This window comes from Protopterus annectens, chromosome 4.part0 (genome assembly GCF_019279795.1).
Source record: "Protopterus annectens isolate FY-2018-M chromosome 4.part0, PAN1.0, whole genome shotgun sequence".
In the NCBI taxonomy this organism is placed as follows: domain Eukaryota; kingdom Metazoa; phylum Chordata; order Ceratodontiformes; family Protopteridae; genus Protopterus; species Protopterus annectens.
The window spans coordinates 13,362,271-13,387,738 of record NC_056733.1 but is presented as its reverse complement, the minus strand read 5'-3'; the positions used below and the strand labels follow the sequence as shown (position 1 = coordinate 13,387,738).

At 42.9% G+C, this 25,468-nt stretch overlaps 1 protein-coding gene across 1 annotated transcript in view; it reads left to right on the top strand.

The window, feature by feature from the left end:
* The window catches only part of CCHR4.PART0H17orf75 (chromosome chr4.part0 C17orf75 homolog), a 671,853-nt gene that overhangs the window by 518,995 nt on the left and 127,390 nt on the right, over positions 1-25,468 (top strand). The window contains exon 8 of the mRNA XM_044068053.1: positions 9,260-9,396. Coding sequence (XP_043923988.1) covers positions 9,260-9,396 — 137 coding nt within the window. The remainder of the gene's footprint in view (positions 1-9,259; positions 9,397-25,468) is intronic.

The following is a 25,468-nucleotide window of genomic DNA, read 5'->3' as shown; positions in this document are numbered from 1 at the left end:
GCCCATTACTCCGACAGCAGCTTCCCTTCCTCTGACTCCAGTAGTGGATCTCACTTTGGAACCAGAGTTGTCCTTGTGACCCTCGGTGCATTGGGCATCAGGCTCTTCTCAGGCCAGTGGCTGTGTCATGGGGGAGGGCATTCTTGGTTCCACACCGATTTTTTTTGTATGGCACCCTCCAGGAATCTTCCCTCTTTCACGCTTCACAGTCCTCTTGAGACTCCTAGTCTGGGGGTTGGCTCGTCGGGGCAGGGTGTGACCCCGGTTCTGAGGTTGTCATGCTCTGTTTCGAGCTCCCATCCCTCCTTGGCCGGGCCGGTCTTCCAGGCCATGGAGAGGGCACTTGCCTCCGCTGGCAAACCCCACATGTCGGAGTCCTCTCCCCCCTCTGTGCTGCAACTTTCACAAGTCACAACCGCCGGACACTGGGCACAAGGGCCTCAGGTTTCTCCTCCTCAAGAGACCCCCCTCTTTGCAGTCTTCCCTAGAACCTCCCACTGAGGAAGTACCCTGCAAAACGTCGTGCAAGAGGAAGCACATGGACTCCACCGAGGAGTCGTTGACTGAAGATATGGACTTTGATGACGGGGAAGGGTCCCCACGGTCACCCTGTGATGAGGTATCCTTTGGTGACATCCTCGAAATCCTTAGACAGAGGGGTGACTGGAAGTCCTCTAATTCTATCTCTGAGGAATCCGTGTTCCTGCAGGCCTTTCGTGCCCAGCTCCCTACCTCCTGGGTTACCCTGCCGGCCAATGAGCTCATCCAGCTCATCTTCCAGCATGCATGGAAGGCTCCTGACACCCTGGAAGTGATACCATGGGGGCCCGATAAAATCTTATCGCCCCCAGCTGAGCATCCCCATTGGTCACGAGGTCTTCCAGTAGATGCCATGGTGGTGGCGGCAGCAACTAAGAAGGATTTGGCAGAAGAGACTCCAAAAAGACAAAGCCAGCACAATAAGATGATTATAAACCAACAGTTTAATAAAACTGCTCAAAACATCACTAGGGGTAAAAAAGCCCCTGTGAATGCACTAATACACTAATTATACATATTATGCAAACCAGTTTCGGCTAACCCAGCCTTCCTCAGTGCAACAAAGTTAATGAATATTGGCAGAGTCTGAGCTTGTATATAAGGACAGCTCAATTATACAGTTAAGTATAATTGAACATTTACAAATACAAAGAAAGAACTGGTCAATTTATGGTTCCTGACATCACTCGTGTTCAGAAATTCTGATTCTCAATGGCCTAGCAGTTTGCCCAACATAGAATGCTGAGCATGAACAAGAAACTAGATAAACAACCCAATCTGAACCATAGTTTGCCAAAAATATTGTCGAATACTTGACCAGTTCTTTGTATAAACACACTTTAAAGCATCCGACAGCTTCTTTTCATTTTACCATAATTGATAAAATTGGTGGGGACAGAAATTGTAAAAGGGGTTGGCACTCCATACTCAATTCTAAGGAGAAGAAATGGATAATTAAATTAGGTGGGCTGTTTAGCCCTGGTTTGAATGAGAATTTGTAAATGTTCAATTATATTTAATTGTATAATTGAGCTGTCCTTATATACAGCTCAGACTCTGCCTATTTTCATTAACTTTGTTGCACTGAGGAAGGCTGGGTTAGCCAAAACCGGTTTGCATAATATGTATAGTTAGTGGATTAGTGTATTCATAGGGGCTATTTTACCCCTAGTGATGTTTTAAACAGTTTTATTAAACTGTTGGTTTATAATCACCTTATTGTGCTGGCTTTGTCTTTTTGGAGTATTGGAACAGTTTTGAGCCATTGCACTTGCCATACTTGCGAGAGAATGAGTTTTTTGTCAGAAGAGAGCCAAACTGCCCATCCCCCCAATAAGGAGTCCCGGGCAATAGACTAGGGAAGCGTGTGTTTGCTTCATCGACCTTCGCCGTAAGGTCTTTGAATTATTTGGCACACTTTACCAGGCTCCAGAGAGATTTTATCAATCAACTCTCTGAAACCTTGGAAGGAGCTGTTTCTGACGAGGTCAGTGACAACGTGGCTTCTCTGATCACCTTGCTAAAGCCCATTTCCAACTCTTCCATGCATCTTATTTCTCACGCAATGGAAGGAGAAGCTAGAGTGGGAGGCGCGGGTATAGTCACCAGATGGACATGCCTGTATTCGCCTTTGTGACTTTGCGGACTCCTTTAAGGCTTCCTTCATGAACGCCCCCATCGAGGCCACTTCTTTGTTTGGCCCTAAAGTGAAAGATATACTGGCAAGGTGCAAACGAGATGGCAAGACCCTATCTGCCATTGGTGTCAGACACTCCACTCCTCAATGGTTCTACTCCAGAAATTAGATGAGCGGAAAGATGTGGCACAGGAAATCACAGGGCTCTTTCTGTGACGCACGTGCCGAATTCTCCCCTAGAGGCAGAGGGGGAAACTCCAATGGAAGATTCCCCTTTCGGGGCAGAGGAGATGCACAAAACCGGGGTTCCAAGAGATTCTTTCTCTGGCCAACCCTATCAGCGCTCCTGAAGTGTTGCCCGACTGCTCACCTCTGGAAGCGGTCGGGGGTAGTTTTTCCTTGTACCCCATTGCATGGCGAAATATAACCACCGAGACTTGGGTACAACGGATAATATCCAGAGGCTATCTCATTCCCTTCCATCTTTGTCCAGTTTCATCCAAAGTATTACCTGACAAAGTAATAAGGACCCAGTCAAAGGGAAGCAGCGGCACACTAAATCCAAAAGCTGCTACAAAAAAAGAGTTATCCAGACGATCCCTCCAGACCAGATAGGATCCGTTTTTTACTCAACGTTCTTTTTAGTGCCAAAAAAGACAGGGGACTGGAGACCAATTCTGGACCTCAGCACACTGAACAAATTTGTAAAAACAGAGAAATTCTGGATGGTCACGATTCAGTCTATCCTTCCTCTTTTGGAAGAAGACGATTGGATGTGCTCTGTAGATGTTCAGGATGCGTATTGCCACATAAAAATGGACAAATACTCAAAAAGATACCTTCGCTTCCGCATAGGAGCCAGTCACTACCAATTTCGAGCTCTGCCCTTCGGTCTCTCTGCAGCCCCAGAGTGTCCACCAAATGCATGGCAGTGGTTATCACTCACTTGCAACTTCAAGGATTCCAGGCGTTTCCATATCTAGATGACTGGCTCCTCACCGCCCCCACCAAGCTTCTACTGGAAGAAGCCCTGCACTGCACTCTCCTTACAGCACAACGCCTGGGAATCACTATAACGTGGGAGAAGTCCAACACGCCCCCACCCAGCTCAGTCTTTGGAATTGATAGGGGTACTGTTGGACATGAGAAGTGGCACAGCATCTCTTCCAGACCACAGGCTTCAAAGAATAAGGAAACAGGTTCAACCACTGCTCTGTCACCACAAATCTCCCACTCGATCTATACTCCAACTCTTGGGGTCAATGCCAGCCTCGATTACCATTGTTCCTCTAGCCAGATTCCACATGAGGCTCCTTCAGTGATTACTTCTCACTCAGTGGTACCCTCTACAACATTCTTTGTCTTTTCAGATAAGTGTAACTCAGAGATGCAAGCAAGATTTACTCTGGTGGATGTCTCAAAATCCCAAACAATGGTCTCGCCTCTTCATCCCCCATCAACTGAAAGCCACGATGATCATGGACTCCTTCCTATTGGGGCTATGTCAGGGCAACTCGGTCCAAGGCACCTTGTTGGAGACAGAGACCCTTTTGCATATCAGTGTCCTGGAACTGAGGGCAGTGCTACTTGTGTTGCAAGCATTTCATTCCATCCTGTCAGGGACTATTGCGATCCAGTCAGACAACATGTCAGTGGTCTGGTACATCAACAAGCAAGGGGGTAGCAGATCTTACCCGTTATGCCGAGAGGCCTTGAGAATATGACAGTGGGCGATAGCTTCCAACTGCTTTCTAATTGCAACGCAAATTCCTGGGAGCTCCAACGTGATAGCAGACAAATTGAGCAGGTGCATTCTACAAACTCACGAGTGGTCACTCAACCCTATGATAGCGGCAAGAATCTTCAACTGCTGGGGCCAGCCTTGCTGCGACCTATTCGCCTCCCCAACCAACTACAAGTGCAGCAACTATTTTGCCCTGATCCCCCCTCGGGGACACTCAACGAGAGACACTCTAGTTCACGCTTGGCCCTCGGGTCTACTTTATGCTTATCCTCATCTTCCCCTCATCTCCTAATTTCTGAAGAAAGCCCGACAGTTAAAAAGCAAAGTGATCCTCATTGCTCCATATGACCTTGACAAGTCTGGTTCCCCTTCCTCTGGCCTCATCTGCTAGATCAACCATGGATCCTCAATCCATCCCCAACGTTGATATCCCATCCACAGGGTCTGACTCACCCCAATTTAACAACCCTGAAACTGACAGCTTGGTTTATCCACTTTCAATGATTGTCAGGCAGGAAAACCTCTCGTCCCCTGTGCGCAGTATTCTTATTGCATCTCATAAATCATCCACCAGATTAATCTTTCTCGATAAATGGAAAAGGTTTTCTCTATGGGCAGCAAATAAACAATTAGACCCCTTGTCAACCCCAGTTTCGGTGGTTTTGGATTACTTATCACATCTTTTCCACTGTGGGGTGTCTGCCTCTACTATTTGTGTGCAATTAGCTGCTATTTCAAATTTCCACATTGGTTTTCAGGATTCTTCGCTTATGTCACATTGACTCTGTAAAACTTTCTTGAGGGGGGTTCTCCACTTAAAACCTCCATTTAGAGAACCGATGCAACCTTGGGATTTGGCATTGGTTCTGCAAGCTCTAACAGCTCCTCCCTTTGAACCTGCGTCTTCATGTAATGTAAAATATCTCTACTGGAAAACTTTGTTTCTGATTGCATATACATCAGCCAGACGCTTGTCAGAACTTGAAGCCTTATGCATCAAACCTCCCTTTCTTATCTTCCATAAGGATAGGATATCACTGAGAACTAATTCTTCCTTTTTACCAAAAGTGGTGTCAGAGCGGGCTTATCAACCAATCTATTGACCTTCCAGTATTCTTCCCTAACCACTCTAACAAGGGAGAGTATTGCCTGTACTCCTTGGATGTTTGTAGGCAAATACGATTTTATCTGGACAGAATAAAATCTACCCGTAAATCAGACCAACTATTCCTGGCTTTTTCTGGACCAAGGCGAGGTCATCCTGTTCCAAAAGTTACATTGGCTTCATGGTTGAGAAATTGTATTACCTTTATCTACAACAAAAACAATGTCACCTTGCCCCACAGAGTGAAGGCACATTCTACAAGGTCTATGCCAACTTCAGCAACTTTCCATGTTAAGGCTTCCCTCAATGATATTTGCTCATCTGCGACTTGGGCTAAACCTCATACCTTTATTCTTCATTACAAATTGGATTTGGCCTCCAGAGGTAGAGCTTCTTTTGGCTCCATGGTGCTCAGGAATGTCCTTCCATTAGGGCCAACCAGGGATACAGGTAGCGGGGGGACTCTGTCCCATCAATAAGGAATGAATGAAGATTAACAACATCAGATAAAGAAGTTATGTTTACCATAACTTTCCATCTGTGTTGTTGATCTTCGTTCATTCATTACTTCCCACCCTCCACCCCCTTCCGGAGGTTCCTGGTTGATCTCGTGTACTCCTTTATTGTAGGTCTGTTTTGACCAGAGGTAGCCTCTACTTTTGTTTGTCAACTTGCAAACTCGATCTGAAGTAACAGGGAGCAGAGCATTCTGATTAGAACCTTGACTCGAACGTTTTTGGCTGATGCGAGCTTGATATTTGGCTGGCTCGGTTCCAAAGACGGAACCCATAACCCATCAGTAATGAATGAAGATCAACAACACAGATGGAACGTTTTTATTGCAAATTGTTGTAGATTGTGCCATGCTTTTTACTGTACACTATTTTGTAGATGATTACTGTCATTCTCATTTTCTATACTCATAGGCTATGGACCAAATTCAATAAAGCCTTCACTAAGTGTCTATGAAGGCTTTTTATCACATGTTTTGTGCTTTCTAGTCCCTCAGAAAGATTACACTAAGTATACATGTAGTTTACACCTTGTGGTAACCTTTATGAATCCCTGTCAATATTTAAAGCTGCAAGAATATCAGTAGGATAGCTAAAATTAGGAAGAAGAAGGTGTGAGTTATGCCTGATGTCCTTCAAGGATATGCATCTGCAGTCCTTACAAATGGGTTGTCCTGTCGTCAGGCAGCCCTTCGGTCGGCCGGATTCCAAAGTCTGGGTCTGGCTTCGGCTGGTGTCGCACTTCACCCGACGTCATAGCTGCAGTTCTTCGGGTATAAAGGCATCAGCCGACGCCATTTTCCTCAGTCTTTCTTGCCGCGTGGCGCCCGGCTGTTCGCAAGTGCCGGTCGGTCAGAACCAGAGATTACTACTACCGAATACTACTTCGAAGACTTCTAAAAAGCTAAGTACCCCATTGGGGACTCTTTCTTGCCTCAGCCGATGTCAGAAAAAGTGAATAACTGTTTAACTTGTGGGAAACAAATACCTCATAAAGATTTCCACTCTTACTGCTTACCTTGTTTAGGCCCAGACCACGACGTAGCAGCTTGTCTAGCCTGTGCTTCTTTTAACCGACGGACGCTTAGACGTCGGTCGGAATTTGCTGAGCAGTTTTTCGGCTCTGATTTTGCTTATATTATGCCGTCGGATCCTCCGACTTCACAAATAACCAAAAAACGCAGGGAAAAGGACCGACACTCGCGGTCCGCGGTTTCGGCCGAAACCGGTTAAGCCAACCACGAGTGTCTCTGTTTCGGCTGAAACCGAGCAAGCGGTTCTTCCTCCAGCCGAAAACATGCCTTCTACCGAGGCCTCTTCTAACCTGGTGGAATCGGCTTCTGAAATCCAACCTGCAGTTGCGGTTTCTCAGGAATTATCTGACACTATTCCCTTGGATATTTCAACCCCTGCACGTGGAGCTGCTAGGCCTCCTGCAGCCATGTCCATTAAGGCCTTTGCCAGGGCTAAAGCAGCTAAAGCTTCAAAAACTGTGCCTGTTAAGCCCCCCCCTCTCACAGGCCCAGCTCCAGTTCCCATATGCTTTCTCTGGCAGAGGATCTCATTTCTTTAATCCATGGATCCCAGCCTCATCCAGACAGGGCCTCTCATCCACCTCCAGAGAAGAGGCCTAGAGCAGAGCCCCCAGAGCCAGTATCCACAGATGATTCCTTTGATGACTCAGAAAATACAGACCCTCCAGAGGCTCCTTACTCCCCTTACGAAGACTCTGATGCTGAAGAGTCCATCCCTTCTGCCTCTCCACCTGAGGAATTTTCCTTTGGGGAAACCTTGCATGCTATGAGGGAACAATTTCAGTGGCAGGGCCAAGATTTCTCAGACTCCAGGAAAAGGCTTAGAACCTTTTTACATTTGCCACAGCATAGGCCTTTAGCTATACCTCCAGTTCTTTCTGTTGTAGATGATGCATTTAATGATGCTTGCACTGCTCCTGATTCATTACCTCCGGCCCCTGCTAAGCCCGATAGGTTCTACAGGGTCCCGGACACTCATCTCCATTTATACAAGGCTCCTTTTGCAGATCCCGAGACTATCTCCCAGGGGCCTAAGGCTGTAGCAACTACATCTGCTAAAAACCCCCTCCCCTCTGAAAGGGAATCCAGGTCCTTAGAGATGGGGTAAAAAAGTTTACACTTCTGCTACTCTGTCAGCTAGGGCTTTGAACTGTCAATTTCATATGATTCAATATCAAGAATTTATGCTGGACCAGTTAACTAAAAAACTGTCCTCTGATGAATCTTTAGATGAGACGTATGTTCAGGAAATGGTACATAACATACAGCAAGTTAGTAACCATTCTTTAAAGTGTGGCTATGATGCACTGGAGGCTTCCTTTAGATCAGCCAGGACTGGCACAGTTATCAGAAGGCATGCATGGTTGAAAGAGCAGGCCTTACCGGACCATGTCAAATCAAAACTTTTAGATGCACCCATGGACAAGGTCAATTTATTTGGTTCTCCTGCACAGCAGGTACTGAAAAAAGCACGCCGAACGGTGAACACTTAGTGTACACTTGGTGTAGATGTTATTGAATCCCAAGGTAAAAATGTACAACTGGGCAATAGCTCATGTTTCTGGTTATGAGAATTTGTTACCTTTATGCATCAGTCATCTTTGATTGTTTTCATTCTACAGAAATTTTGGGCTAACATGACTATTAAATCAGGCAATTAATAACTGTAAACATTTGAGTTTCAAATTTTATATTTTACAGAAAATCCCTGCTGCTAATGCAAGTCCTGTTTGTGGTTTGAGTTTGTAAGTGTGTGTGTGTGTGTGTGTGTGTGTGTGTGTGTGTGTGTGTGTGTGTGTGTGTCTATGTATGTGCAATTAAATTAATTAGCTTGATGAGTAACGTGTTTTATTTGGGGAAGGGTGTTCAAGATATACTGTGCACAGTATGTTTGTGTTTATGCCTTGTTAATCAAATTTGTGAGCTGTATTTTACTTACAAACAATAGTAAATAATAACTTGTGTTGCATGTTTTTTTTTTTTTTTTTTTTTTATACAACCATCACTTTTCTAACCCTTAGCTCAGTAGACTCTTGGAGTCTTCCTCAACTGGTCCTCAAGCTGTTTGAGTTTGAGACCACTGAATTAGAGAAATACTTAAACTTAGTCATTTTAAGAAATTGTTGCTACAACAAAAATCAATTATGAAAGCTTTTACAACTTGAACAGTTCAGCAAAAAGTTTTACTTAGAGCTTACTTGGTTGGACAAATCCAGCCAAACTTTTGTTGGCATAATTACAATAACAAAGCAACTTGGATGCTTATGAAGTGGCCATGCCCATGGATTTAGCCTTTACACAGATCACTGGTTTACAAGTGGATTGTATATATTCATTCTAGATTCTTTGCTTGAAGGGTAACCGTTTAAGAACTTGCTTAGATTAATTATATATGATAAGTTTGGTAATGAAATGATTTATATTTCAGTGTGGAATCAAATATTGAATTTGAATTCTGTTTTTTCTTGACATGAATGATGGCCATTTTTGCTAACTTTTACAATCTTGAAAAGGTGGATATCTAATCTACCTCTTTATTTTTATATATTTATTTTTTGTCCCGTCAATGCTTAGAGATGGAGGTAACCAAAAAAAGGGAAAGATCCTTAGCTAGCATCATAGCAGTTATTGTGACTTAATATCCAGTAACCTAGAGTGACAAGAAACTTAATTTTTTCCATTTGGCAGGTTCTTAAATGCTGCCAGTCTACAGGGCCTGCTTCATGAAAGCACCATGGCATCTTTAAGCAAAGCTGTCTCAGAAGAACAGCCAAATACTGTATTGATTGACTGTACAACACCACAACCTCAGTTTCAAAATGCAGGTAATGCCTTGTATTAACATGCTCTCTTACGGATTTTGTTTTTCCTTCTGTTGTAGTCTTTCTTTTTAGTGATGTAAACTGGTAGTTTGCCAAGACATACAACAGTGAGTTTTGTTTCTTCTGGATGTATTTAGTACAGCGGTAAGCAAGAATAATTTATAACAGGTCATATTTGGTACCAATAACTTTGTGCAAGGTGGAGAGGGTCAGTGTTTGTTATTGTGATAAATAAATCATAAGGAACAAATAACATTCTACAGTTGTAATCATAACATATTACAAAAAGGGAATTTGGGACAAACATTCAACTGGCATCATGTCTAAGCTACAGGATACAAAGCAGTTAGGGGAACTTTCACCACGAAAATAAAACTGAGTACTCAACCTGCAGCCCACTGTAGCCCTTACTACCTAATTTCCAGCCATGTGTATGCACAAATGCAGAGAAAATGAAATATTTACATCTCCAGGAAAAAAATACTATTCCCTTTTAACAAAAATGGCTGGTCTAGACCTTGACAACATCAGAGTTAAACTAGATACTTTGAATCTGTAGATGTCTTTTATTTTATCCCCATTTGTGGGTGTTTTACCTACTGTATGACTCAAATCAAGTTGCTTAACTAGTCAGTTCCTGGGTCACCTCTTCTGAAAGGGACAGTTGTATTCAGTGGGCTTACCCAGTTAAAAAATAAATGGCAAGTAATGCTGTAACTGCAGCATATTCTGCCACCAGTGCAATTTATTCAATCATGAAAAAAGATGAAGTTACTGAAGGGAGAGCATTCACATTTATTGATTATCATCTGCTCATTAAAAACTTCATTTGCTTGGCTTTTGGAGAGACTGCATTAGGGTGGACAAAAATTGTAAGTAACAGATCTTTTACTGTTCACTCTGGTAGTCAGCTTTCCATTCTGTGAACTTTCACAGCAGTTCCTCTTGGGACAGTGTTAAGACCAATTTTTTTCCCCAATTCAGTACATCATTTATACTTATTTATTTCAGTGTTAGAAGTATAGTTGTTGATTATACTGTTGCTGGTACTGCCATGGAACTTTATTTTCCCTCTTTATAAACAATTTTACTGTCACAACTCCCCTCATCTTCAGTCATTTTATATGTAAACAATATCCAGATTCTTAGAGCTAGTTCCACAGTAAAAATGCAGAAAGGCAGTCACAACATGGTTTTAATTCAGCAGCTAGAAGTGGAAGTAAGTCAATGGTAGTACACTCTCAATATTTTGTAGTAATGTGCATGCTCTTTGGTGCCAACAAGAAATTAAAACCAACAGATATTAAGTTACTTGACCTAAGTAGAAATGTAGTAGAAACTTTCAAAAATATAAATAGGTCTCTGATTAGATCCAGCTGTCTTCTTTAAAGAAAATATGCAACAGCTGGTGGACAAGGTAACAACCCAACCAACATTCTGTTTGCTATTGTTATATAAAGCTACCTAATTCCAGACTGGGTAAATGGGCTGTTGAGTGACCAGTTTATGGCAGAGACAAAGGAATTAATAGCAGAAATTGATACATAATGTTGTATAAAGAGAGGCCAGATTAATTGACATCTACATCGAGTGTATAATGTAAAAGAAATTAGCAGATTAATATATATATATATATATATATATATATATATATATATATATATATATATATATATATAAAACAAGCGTGTATATATATTTATGACAAGCACGTACGAAGGTTGTCAGAGTATACTAAATGTTATGGAAAACTTGATGTTAAACATCCATATTTATAATACTGAACAGTACTAATTTAATAATTATTAGCAAATGGTAATCAACTTCATTTGCAACTCTGGCTAAAATTCAGATTATAGCAGTGCTAGTTGGAATCCCTGAATCAGTCACATTTAAATTATTTCTTAAAGTACACTTTCATTTTTTTCTGAAATTATGGCTGTTCTGGCAATACGATTTCATTGGTTTCACTGTTTTCAGCTTGCAAGTGAGGATTCAGGCCTTTGTAATTTGAGACAGTCTTTGCTTCTTAACGAATAAGGTTTATTATTTATTAAAAGCACGTTTGCTAGTGGTGGACAGTAAATACCATTCAATAATTTGAAAGTCAAAGTTTTTAGCACAAAGATAGACCTAGCATTGATTGGGAGACAGTTTGGAATTTTTGTGGTATAACAGAGGTGTGCTGTCTGTTGCTAGCCAGATAGATGAACTGAAGAATTTTATTTTCAGCAGTCTGTAGTATTGCTGAATTTTGTGCTGAAAGAGGGATAAGAAAGAATAGCTAAGTTGTATTATGTTTTGATAATGACACTTTTATAGCTATTACTTGACATGCCTTATTTATAAGATGTGAAATTTTATTTGCTACATTATGTTTATTTAAGACCTTGGTTAACAGTTCATTATGGATTTGGAAGGAGGTTATGGTCAAATAATAACCGTAAGTAATTTTCTTAGTGTTGATGTAGTGCTACAACTATAAGCTATGCCAAGAAATGTTAATACCCAAGTCTGAAAATGCCTTAGCAGTAGTAGCTCTTAAGTTCAGTCAAAACATCCAAATCATTCAATGTGACATTAAAACAATCTGCAGATTCTCAACACCAGTCCCCAAAAATAAGCACTACCACTGTAGCCTACAGAAAGTTAATTGGCTGCCAGTAACATAAGCATCCTTACTTGTGTCATTATTATTACATTTATTCAGTCAATAATACCTATCGTGGAGGCAAACTAAATATTAGGAAATTGTCCATCATTCTGAAAGCTAATCTGGAATAATCCATAACATGTCAATGAGGGGGTTGGAATAATGGTTAAGGTGTTCAACTTGCAAACACAAGGTACAGGGTTTGATTCTCAAATGACACAATTGGTGGACTTCTAATATGGCTCCACATTGACTAACAGCTTAATTCTGGCTCTCCCAGTGTGAAAACAGAAACTCAGCAGAGAAAGCCAGTTGACTTGTATTTCTTGGTAAATTTCAGTAAGTGGCTAGTAAGTGCACTGCCTGGATGCTAGGAAAAAAGAAATACAGAAGACATGAAAGCAAATCAGCTACAAAATGTGAGGATAAAACACTAAATGGGAAGAGTACAGCAGCTGTTCAGCAGAAAGCAGTGCAAGCTCCAGCCTTGACTTCCAGTAACCTAGAGGAGCATACAATACAACTGCACACAAACCTGATTAAAATAAATGAAACCCTGATGGAGTATATCAACTGAAATGACAAAAGACTGTAAAAATGGAAAAAAAAGCTTTAAAAACATATTCAAATGAGATGATAAAAGTGCAAAAATCAGAGTATGAAATGAAGAAAAAGCTGGCTGAATATGAGACTGCTCAAGAAGACATTTTTCAAAAAATCGAATTAGAGCACGTAGGGAAAACCTGAGATTTTTCTGTGGTACCAGAGAATCTGGGAAGAACAGACTATTAATTTTATGAAAGCACAAATAAACAACTGGGCTGATATTCCACAGCAAGAGTTGTTAATTGAAAGGGCACATCTTGTATATTCTCCAAAAGTGGTAACGAGAAAGCAACTTAGACCTTTAATAGTAAAGATGCAGTCCTGTCAACAGAAGGAGTTTATGCTGACAAAACTGTGGCAGAAGGACAAAGTACTAAAAGTGGGATACAGCAGAGTGTTTGTGGAGAATGATTACCCACTGTACCCCAGGCAGAAGAGTATATTTATTCTACTTTTCAGGGAATGTTCAGACACAAGTGTGAGATTCAAACTGTTGTACCCAGCAATCTCTAAAATATTTTTTCCTGGAGGAGCAAAATCATTCTTTAATGCAGTATATGCTAAGGTGGAAATACAAAAGTGTGTCCAACACAAAGTGAGCTCTGAAATGGAAGGAAATTCTGCTGCTTGCTCTGGTAATAAAGACCACAGACTACGCCATTGAAACATTTTCCAATATTTTACCTGAAAATGCTTGAGAGAAGGAAAAAGCACAAGAGTTGACTAGAAGAATTGAGAGTACATTGGAAATGAAGCAGGGACAGGATTTGGGAGATGGATGAACAGGAACAAAACCAGTAACTTGGAAATTGACATGTTGGATTACAAACCAATAATTATATTTGTGAAACATGACAGAACAAGAAACTCTGGAAATGTTGGACTTTTTTTGACTTTGTTAAACTTGTAGGGGACTCTAAAGCATATGCCATGCTTCATGTCATTAATGCTTGGAAAAGTACTTGAGGGGAAGAGGAGGGAGAAAATGAACTGTAAGTAAAATATATTTTTTTCTTAATAGTAATTTATAGCATGATTTTATTTTCATGCTATAAAGTAACATTTTCTCAGTTATTTTTAAGTGTAATGGAATATCAATGTAAACAGGTGCTTCTGATTATTCTTCTTTCTCCCTTCTCTCTTTCTCCTTGTTCAGTTTTAAGAAATGTAGGCACTGCAATGTAACAAAAACAAAAAAAAGGAGGAGGAAAGTCTGGTCAAAAGATCACGACAAAAGAAAAAAGTGATGTACATTTTCTCATTCTTGCCTAGGGAAATGATTGGATTAAGGCCCTTCGCTTGATCTAGTAACCAGTTTTAAGAAACTGCAAGTAAATGAAAAAGGACATTTAATATGATAAAGCTTTTTTCTAGCAAATCAAAGTATGTTTAGTAGCAACATGGTATCTAGTCCTCATATCTCTATGAAGACAATCTGATAAAGAGAAATAGCAAGGAAATCATGTTTTCTAAAAGCATTCATGCATTTTCCTGTCTGGGAGATCTAAAGATCAGACATCCAGACAGAATTTAGTAGAAGCACAGGCTGTGCCCTATGTCTTAGCATGGATAACCTGTCTTTTAGGTTAACCCAAGTTTGTGAGTGTGGCTGTCAGTTTGGGTCACTTGTTCCTTTTGGGGGGGTTAAAATATCAATCTTTGAAGGTGTACATCATTTTTGTGTATTAGTATTAAGTTAATAGGTTTTTAAGGGGGTATTGGGTGTGTGTGTTTTTGGGGGGAGGGATTTAATAAAACAAAAAGGTTTGTAAGATGTGACATAGGCTCAAATGGATGTGACAAGAAACAACTGTATAAAAGATCAACCTGCCAAACAGTGTACGTTTGTAGCACAAAAGATGGAACTAGACAAGTAAAAAAAACTGTTATGCATAAAAGGTGGGAATTATAACTTTTTAACACAATGATGCTATCTGCAATGTCCTTAAATGTCAGTGGTCTCAGAGGTAAGTACAAAAAGAAAGAGTAGTTAACTATATTAAAATGCAGAGTGCAAATAGCTATAATACAGGAGACAAATTTGGAAAGAACTGAACACATGCTTTTGATAAAGAAAGGTTTACAGAATGGTTATTCAGCAGAATACCTGGGACAATGGAAAATATGAATACTTGTATTAATTGCAAGATGATCTCCAATAGTGATAGACGAAAATAAAAAAATATAATAACGGTAGATATGTAGTACTAAGGAGCTACTGGCAAGGGAGGAGGTTTTTACTGGCATGTATTAATATTCCACCTAAAACTGCTATAGTGGAGCTTAAGAAAAGTCTGGGAGAAATAATCAGCTTTCAGCAAGGAATATTACTTATAGGTGGGGACTGGAATTTGATTTGCAGTAATGATTGTGTCTGGAGTGTACAGAAGGGAAAATATAACAAATGAGGGTAGACTTTTGAAGAAATTTATGAAAATATTTGCCATGGAAGATGCAAATTCAGTAGTAGGATTTCAGAGTAAATTTACATTTTCCACGAGAAACAAACACTGGGCTAGGCTAGACAGAATTTACATTTCACAGGAACGTGCTCTCTTGATACGCACCTAGTGACTATTGCAGATCATGAGCCAACTATAACTAAAATAAAAACATAGGGTAATGAAGTAAAAACGAGACGCTTGTGCTTTCACACCTATCTGTTGAAAGGAGAGAAATTTAAGGAATGGGTATTGTAAATTATTCAGGAGCTGTTAGAGAAGATAGACATTTCTTCTGAAAATATAGTGAGGGAGTGGGGTAAAATTAGTTTAAAAATAGGGTGAAAATAAAAGAAAGGGAGATATGGTTAATAAGTAACAAGAATTTTGTAGAGGGATGGACAAATGTTAAAGTATTGCTGAAGAGGGAGAATCTCATAGAACAAGAAGTGGAGCAACTGTAGAATGTTAAACAAAAAATAAGGGATTACCTCGATAATATGCATGAGTTTAAAAAGATTGCTGTTAAGCAGCTGATTTTTGATAGTAACTCAGAGAACAAAAACTTTCTGTACAACAGCTGAGGCAATAGAAATTAGAAAGGGCGGTTGCCAAGCTTAGGGAGTCTATAAAAAGGAAGAAAACAAGAGATCCTGTAGGAGTATTCAAAATATTTTGGAAATTCTGTGAAAGTCTGTATAAAGCAGAGAAACATCAAAATCTAGAAAAGGTACAATTGAAAATCTTTGTGGAAGAATTAAATATGCCAAGGTTAGAGGTAGATGAGGCTCAATTACTAACAGGACAGGAGGAGATGAGGTAAAATTGGTAATGTGTAACTAATCTTCAGGAAAGTCCCCAGACTAGGTGGCATTCCTGTAAAAGTTTGGAAGCTAGGAGGGAAAAATTATAAAGATCTGGAAAGTTTTAACAGTATTTTAAGAAGAGAAGTACTAACATCCTGGAAGAAAGTGGTGGTAGCTGTAATACTCAGAGGGCAAAGAGACATCAGATCTAGCTTCATACAAGCCTATTTCAATACTAAACCATGTTTGTTTCCTGCCTTTCCTGTAATTAGCCTAGTCCAGATACAGATTTGCTGTATCCAGGACTGTTTGGTACTGCTCAGAAGCTTAAAAAGTCTGCTCTTCAGTTTTTCCCTTAGATCGGCTAGTTCTCTCCTATCCTGCACTTATACTAGCTTTAGTCTAGCACTTCACCAGACTTCTTGTAGCAATTATTGTAGTGCACAAAAGTGCTACCAGCACTAAATGTTCTCCAAGGAAACAGCTCCAGTACTTAATACCAACCCCTCTAGGCATGTCTAAAGGTCAGTTCCCTGTGCTTTCTAATATTAACCTGGTGAACTTGGGCATCCTGAGGGAATGTAGCAACTGCCTCATGTACACTGACAACCCTCTCCTCTTACCTCCAACACTCAGACTTGCGAGAGATGCACTTATATATCCAAATTGGAAGCCACGCACTCACCAGCCAAGACCGGAATAGCTGGTCAGGAGGAGAAGGTCAACACTTGTACCACACCACATGGAACACACAACCCTCCAGAACACACACCAGCACTGCCTTCACATAAAAACACAAACCACACACCCACCTTCACTGAGACTCTCAATAAAAATCTACCCAAACAGCAGAGACCTCCAAGTTAGAAATGCCCTCGACCACAACACTAATCATGAGACTCATAACTCTCCTAAACAGTGTGCCACTCAACCAAAACCCCAAAGGCAAAACAGCATGCCCAACACACTAGTCATAGGTGACTCGATAGTGAGGCACACTGATGTCCCACTCACTGGGTTGAGTAAGGAGAAAGTAACAGTCAGCTGCCTGTCAGGCACCAGGATCTGCCACATAACGCATGCACTCAGGTCCCTCAACAACGGGTACAAATATGACTCTGTCATTGTACATGTGGGTGTGAATGACCGGAGACGTACCTCCCTGGACTACATGGAGAGAGACATGGAGGAGCACTCTGATTATGTAGCCCAGGTGGGTATGACCCTAGCCCTGAGCAGCATCCTGCCATCACCCAGAATGAAACCACAGTACAAGCAGAAAATTATTGATTTTAACAGTTGGCTAAGTTTCTGGTGTCATTCTAAGGGGATCCAGTATCTGTCTGCCTGGGATGACATGATTGACAGACCTCAATGCATTTTCATGAGATGGCCTGCATCCATCAACCCTGGGCTGCCGAATACTGGCCAAGGCTCTTGCCACCCCTCTGTAGTGCCTTTTTTAGGCGGTGCTCCAAAGACCAAATTACCACCGTAACAGCTACAAACAAATGCAATCTGAGGGTCATGCTGCTCAACGCTAGAAGCCTAAAATCTCAAAATGCACTCGCTCAAAGCACTGCTTAAAGTGGAGAACATCGACATTTGTGCCATAACAGAGATGTTGTTCAAGGCAGCAGAAAGCACCCCTGCACTACCAGGCCATAACTAATTCCACACCTTTTGGCCCCAGAACTTGGACCGAAGCTCCAAAGGCGGTGGTGTTTCCATATTCATAAAGGATGCACACACCTCCAGACTGGTAGCCCAACATAACGTATCTGAGATACTTCAGGTGCAGCTAACATTAGGTAAGACAGCGATTCAGGTCATAGCCTGCTATAGGTCCCCAACCATGTCCCAAGACTCGCACATTCCTAAGCACCCTGGAAAACATTAGGGTCCAACCTAACACTCTCATACTGAGCGACTTCAGCTACCCCTCCATTAACTGGGAAAACTACTCATGTACCAATACACTTGCCCAACGTTTCCTGGAATTCATTAATTCCAATGCTGTGGACCAGCTCGTTCTTACCTCCACTAGAGGGAGCAATATCCTTGACCTGGTCATTACTAACATGGGTGACTATTGCTCTACACCAGTAGTCAACTCCTCCCTGGTTAGATCAGACTACAAACAAATCACCTTGGAAATTCACCCCCCCCCCCCCCCCCCGCAAAGGTCACCACCATGAAAAACTTCTCCAAAGCTAACTTTGGGCTCCTGAAAACAGAGGTGGCTAACTTCACGGCACCCATGCAAATGGAGAATAGTTGCATGACTGCCAAGTCATACACCAGTGCACTGTACGAACATGCGCACAAATGCATGGATCTCGCCATTGCCCAATAGTTCCAAGACGCTCTCCTACAAAAAAGGAAGCCAGTCTGGTGGTCCCCTGCCGTAAACAAACTCTAGTACAGAAGGAGGAAACTGATGTGGAATAAGGTCAAGTCCCAAGACTGGAAAAACTCCCTTATCAGCCTCAACAAAAAGTTGAGATCCCACATCAAATCCTCTAAAGCTAGCTATGAAAACAGAATTGCAGCAGATAGTAAAGACGACCACAAGGCCTTCTATACTTGTGTAAAGAATCTCCACGACAATACCCAGATTTGCTCTGAGCTGCTGCACAATGGTACCTCCTATACCGAGTCAACAGATATTACCAATAATACTGGCCAACAGATTTCGTGCCAGCTTTACCCCCCAAAGGACCAGTCACAATACCAGTAGATTGCCATGCACCCTGTATTACTGATGCACAGGTTAAAACAGCACTGTCCAAGGCCAGTAATACAGCTTTTGTGGGAACTGACAGTATCTCTGGCTGTGTTCTACATGAATTAAAGAGTGAACTGGCACCTCACCTGTGTGCCCTGTTCATTCACAGCCTCCCCTCAGGCCTTGTCCCTACTGAATGGCGCACTGCTACAGTCGTCTCTCTCTACAAAGGAGGAGCGACTACAGACGCTGGAAATTATCGCCCCATTAGCCTGATGAGTCGGATATGCAAAGCTATGGAACGCAATATCATGGACCTAATAAGGATGTAGAGAATCTCCAAACACTTGATCCCACACAGATTGGTTTTGTGAAGGGTAGAGCATGTCTGCTCAATTTGGTCAACTTCTTTGAGTCAGTCACCAGAGCTGTGGATGAAGGCAAGATGGTTCATACAGCCTACCTTGATCTGTCCAAGGCCTTTGATACCATTCCCCACTCAGGAATCATAGAAAAACTCACTGAGCTAGGCATCAATCCGTATATCACTTGGTGGGTTGCATACTGGCTTACAGGTAGAACCCACAGTGTGAAAGTAGCTGACTCCAAGTCAGACTGCCGAACAGTCATGAGTGGAGTCCCACAGGGTTCAGTCCTGGGTTCTCTCCTGTTTGGTATCTGTTTCTCTGAAGTCCAGGCCAACACGAAGGGACTTTGGCTGACAAAGTTCGCAGACGATTGCAAGTTGGGAGCTATTATTAACTTCCCAAGTGATGCTGACATCCTACAGAAAGGCCTCATTGAGACCAATGACTGGTGTCAGAACCACGGCCTTAAGGTCAATGCCAAAAAAAGTGTTGTCATCCCCTTTGAGAAAACCCCAGTTCCCATGAATTACCACATCGATGGTAGTCCACTAAACACAGAAGGTGTTATAAGAGATCTGGGAACATAGGTTTGACAGCAATTTCTCTTTTGACCACCACATTGCCACTGCGGTCAGAAAGTCCTTCTATGTGGCACATCTCATTACTAAGGGTTTTCATCCAGGAAGAAAGAGGTCATTGTCTTCCTCTACTCTTCCCTCATTAGGTCAGTCATGGAGTACAATGTCCATTTGTCATGTACCTCACTAAACACCCTGCAACAATTGGAGAGGCCGCAGAAGTACCTCACAAAGTGGATCCTAGGCCTTAAACATTTGTCTTATATGGACAGACTCAAAAAACTCCAACTATTCTCTGTCTCATATCACCTACTTAGAGGCGATCTCTGCTTGTCTTACAGAGCCATGTCTGACCCAGTTCTGTTAGAAATGCTACATCTAAAGAAATCCCAATCCCTCTGCACCACACACTCCAGAGACCTCAACCTCATTACCACAATCAACAGAACATGCTGGAGGGACAGGTTCATAACCCAGAGACTGCCCATGCTATGGAATAGAGTTCCCCATACATGTCAAGCAGATTACCTCACTGGCCCTCTTCAAGAGAAGTCTTGAGTGAATGAGAGCTAGAAAGTTCACCCCAGGGATCACTCCAGTGGCTTTACTTGACAGAGGCACTGGGAACTAAGGTCGGGTGGCATGATGCCAGGGTAATCCTATGGGCTAGGCATGTAAAGGCTCCAGGGCCATTAGCCTAGTACACACCTATGAACCTGTTATAAAATGTTTATATCTATAATGGCAAAAGTGTTGCCAGAACTGATAGATATGTACCAGTGTGGTTTTGTGGAGGGGAGGCAAACATTTGACAACATTAACGGAACATTAATGATACAGAAGGAAGCAGAATGTAAGAATTTCTGTCAGTGGGTATTGATGCAGAGAAAGCATTTGACAGAGTAAGCTGGGACTTTGAGTAGGGCAGTGGAAGCATTTGCATTCCCTTATAAAATTATATGGGTGATTAGTAGGATATATGAGGGATCGGAGTTGAAAATTAAAGTGGGTAGGGTCCTCTCTGGTAATTTCTGTTTGAACAGAGGAACCAGGCAAGGATGTCCTGTTTCCTGGTTATTATTTGTGTTACATTTGGAATCAATGGCAAAGAAAATAAGGGACTCAGGAATTCAAGGATATAATTGGTTGGTGTGGTAGTCAAGAAAAGCTGACTCTATTTGCAGATGATATTATTTTATATTTGATAAAACCAAAAACGGACATTTCAGTGTTGTGGAACATTTTGAGACAGGTTCATATCTTTAATTAATGAAGCTAAAACAAAGGCAATAGCTGTAAATTATGTACCCACACATGAACTGGTTTGGCAATACCCATATTTATCAGGACCTGAAGTACTTAGGAGGAGTATGGATTAAAAATGATTCCAGTGTGGCAGCTAAGGATATGTGGAAAGAGACTAAATAAAAGATAATGCAAAAACTGAGAAATTGGCAGGTCTTGTTATATGGATATGGATAGTAAGATACAAACAGTAAAACAGTTAAAATGTTTTTAGTCCCTTTATTCTTATGCATAGGTCAGGCATATTTTTAGAGAGAGGTTGTGGATAGCAATTAATAAAGATGTATTTTATCTGGGAGAGGAGGATGGCAAGGGTCAAGTGGGATATGCTGATTCTTTCAGTAAAACGGGGCAGATTGGGATTACCTGATTTGAAGGGGTACTTCAGAGTTGCACAGTTAAGGCTCTTACATAGCAGAAGCAGAATCCTATAATTCAAATTGGAAAGGGATGATGATGAAATGGGGTGAAGCTCAAGAAACAAGGAGAGACTGAGATTTTGGATGCAGATTTTTAAGGAGAATAACAGTAAATGTTAAGTTGTCTAGCTCGCCTTCGTTCTTGCTGGTTGGGATCGGAGCCGATCCTCGGCTCTGACTCGGCCGTCTTCTATAGCTCGAGAGCTGTTTACTGGCTCGAGGCTACCCCTTATCCCATGATGCCTAGCGATAGCTACCCAGATCTCGTTTGCCGCTTCAGCTGCAAGGTGTCGTTTTTCTGGCTCAGGCTCGTATAAAGTTTCTTTATATAATTTTTTTTTTTACTAGAAATAGTCCTTTTCCTAGGTGTTATTGTTAGCTTTTAGTCTTATTTTTGGTTATGTTAGCTAGTGTGTATTGTAGCTTCCTTCCCTTCCTTGTAGAACTCGTTTAACTTAGAGAGTTCTCCCCCTCCCCCCCTCCTTATCCTTTCTTGTCAGGGTAGCCTTTTAGGTTCGAGGCTTTCCTTCTACTTTCTTTATAGGATAGCCGTTTAAGTTAGAGACTTTCCTAGCTAAAAAAAAAAAAAAACCTTTAGCTTTAGTCTGTAGTATAGTGTGTGTTTGTGTAGACTGTATTTTGCTTTGTTAGCCATTGTTGTATTTCTTGTTACAGGATGCAAAAGAATCCAAACTGTCTGGGTTCAAGAAGTGTGGCTCATGCTGTCAGAAAATGTCTCTGACAGATGGGCACACTTCTTGCGTCTATTGTTTAGGCGCTGTGCACTTGCAGGACTCTTGTTCTATCTGCCATGCATTTAGTCCAAGAGTTCTGCAGGAGCGTAAGAATAAGCTTATTCTTAGGGGTCTTTTAAAGCCCCAGGATTCACCTGCCAAGACCTCTCAGCCTGTGAAATCTCCTAAATATACCAAGCCATCGGCTCCAAGTTCGGAGCCGTCTTTGGTTCAGACTCTACCTGGTACTTCGGTGCCGGCTGGCACTGATAAGACTGTCTCCCAGTCGGCTCCATCAGAAACTTTGGATCCTTCGCAGAGCCACAAGAGGCTGAGGTCCCCTTCTTTGGAATCAATACATTCGGCTCCTCGGTCTCCCCTGCTTCAGAGCGAGCGCAGTCACAGATCTTCTCACTCCTCTCGATCCTCTAGGTTGTCGGATCACGATGTGGAGAGAGTGGTCAGTAGGTTGCTAAAGTCACAGTCACTTGCCAAGATGTTGTCCAGCCCTCCTCAACAGGTGTCTGCTCCATCCACTTCTATCAATGTTCCTCCTCTGTCTCCATTGAGTTTGGAGCCGGAGTTTGTTGGGGTTCGAGTAGTGGAACCATCAGCTCCGATAACTCTTTCTCCTTCGGTTCCTTCGTCGGCTCCAATCCCCTCGATGGTGCCGTCCATCGAGGGATCTGGGCGCCAGGGTTCCCTCGTCGGCTCCGAGGGGGCGAGTAGCATCGGACCTTTGTCCGACCCCATTCTCCCTCTCGGAGCTTCGGCGCAGGTGAGCTCAGCTCCTACATCGGCCACGGAGCCGTCTCCCTCGGTGCGGAGAAGGATTCTGATTTCCTCGGGAACCGGAGCCTTCTCTGCATCGTGGCAGGGACACCTTCGATGTCATGAGGAGTGTGCTGGCCACAGAGTCAGCTCCACTATCGGCCCCACCGGCTCCGTCCTCTGTAGTGCCTGTGCCAACCTCTGCTCCTCCACCAGACCCTAAGCGTGGGGAACCGGCACTCCAGGGCACCCCATTGGGTGTTTCCTCTTCTTCCGAGGCCTCCCCTGATCATTCAGAGGAGCCCCCCCTCGTAAGAAGTGCAAGAGGAAAGCACATTGACTCCCCTGAATCTGTCACTTCTGATACAGACTTAGATGATTCGGAAGGGTCCCCGACATCCCCCTCTGAAGATGTTTCCTTCTCAGACATCCTAGAAATGCTTAAGCAGAGGGGGAACTTGAATCCCCTAGCCCCTACTGTGGATGAGTCTGTATTCCTGGATGCATTTTGTTCCCGACCTTCCACCTCCTGGGTTTCTCCACCTTTCGATCCACTTATGTCAGTGGTGGCTCGAAAGGCTTGGTCAGCTCCGGATACAGTGGAACCAACTCCGAGGAGACCTGGCAAGTTCATCACAGCACCCCATGATAAGCAGTTCCTTACCAAAGGTGTTCCTGTTGATGCCATGGTGTTAGCAGCAGCCATCAAAAAAGAGTTAGCGGCGACCTCTTCATCTGTCCATCCCCCTAACAAGGAATCTAGGACCATGGACAGATACGGGAAGCGAATGTTTGCTTCAGCGACCTTTTCTATGAGGTCACTGAACTACTTATGCCATTTTACCCGGCTTCAGAGGGATCTCCTTAAAGAATTCGGAGATGCCCTTCAAGATCCATCAGCTGAGGCTGCTCAAGCTAAAGTAGCTTCCCAGCTGGCGACGCTTAATTCTGTAGTCAACTCCTCCATGAGGCTCATTTCCTATGCAGCTGATGGTGCGAGTAGAGCCGCAGGTACGGGTGTGGCCCTTAGGAGGCATGCATGGATGCGGCTGTGTAATTTTGCGGAACTCTTTAGAGCGTCATTCACCAACACCCCCTTTGATGGTTCCTTTCGTTTTGGACCACAGGTGAAAGACACTTTGACTAGGTGTGAGCAAGAAGGCAAAACTCTCTCTGCTGTGGGAGTCAGTTTTTCCACTCCTTCTAGACCATACTCCAAGGGTCAGAAGAGTGGTAAAATGCGGTTCCGAAAATCCCAGGGAGCCTCGCCTGACACACGTAGTGATTTTTCCTTCAGGGGCAGAGGGGGAAACAACAACAAAAGACGCCACCCTCGTGGCAGATGGCATCCGCAGAACCAGGGCAGCAGAGAATCTTTCTCTGATAAGCCCTTTCAGCATCCCTGAAGGGTTGCCCGACTGCCCGCCTCTGGAGGCAGTCTGGGGAAGACTTTCACTGTACCCAAAAGCCTGGCAAAATTTAACACAAGACAAATGGGTATGGTCCATTATATCCGGAGGTTACAAAATTCCCTTTTGTCAACCCCCCTTACCGTCAAGGAAATCCCTTCCAGATGTTCCACTCAATCTGATGGACCAAGCAGTAATAGAAGTTTCAAAACTGCTAGAAAAGAGAGTCATCCAGGAAGTCCCGGCAGGCCAGCATGGATCCAGAACCTACTCAAGGTTCTTTTTGGTACCAAAAAAGACAGGGGACTGGAAGACCGATTCTGGATCTCAGTAGACTAAACAGGTCTATTCAAAGAACAAAGTTTCGGATGGTCACGCTGCAGTCCATTCTACCCTTTCTGGGTCAGGACAATTGGATGTGCTCGATAGATCTTCGGGATGCGTACTACCATATCAAAATGGGCAGGCGCTCCAGGAGATTTTTTCGCTTCTGGCTGGGAGCCAGTCATTACCATTTCAGAGCTCTGCCCTTTGGTCTCACCAGAGCCCCCAGGATGTTCACCAAGTGTATGGCAGTGGTCACGGCTCACCTGAGACGTCTAGGATTCCAGGTGTTTCCATATCTAGACGACTGGCTCCTCACTGCTACTACCAGGCATCAACTTCTGCAAGCCAGGGACTACACAATCACAATCTGCTCTCAGCTAGGCATTACAATAAACTTTGAAAAATCTGCCTTGTTGCCCTGTCAATCTATCACCTATATAGGAGCAGACTTAGACAAAAGGAACATGTCTGCAAGGCTACCGTCAGAAAGGGTGTCTACAGTTCGCCAGCAAGTACAAGTTCTAATGCAGAGCAAAAGAATCCAAGTCAGGTTCATCCTTCAAACTCTGGGTTCCATGGCAGCGACAGTTCTTCTAATCCCACTGGCCCGTTTTCACATGAGGATCCTTCAGTGGCTTCTGTTCACACAGTGGTCTTTTCAACAGCTGCCCATGTCTCACATGATCATGATTACAGAAGCATGCAAAAGGCACCTTTCCTGGTGGATGGTCTCCCCACTAGTGACTCAGGGCAGACCCTTCATTCAGCCCCCTCCGGTTGCCACAGTGACCACAGATGCCTCCCTGATTGGGGGGGGGGGCATTATCAGGGCAGGACAGTCCAAGGCGCTTGGCAGCCTCACGAGTATGGTCTGCATATAAACATCCTAGAAATGAGAGCCGTGCTCCTAGCGTTGCAAGCTCTTCAGGA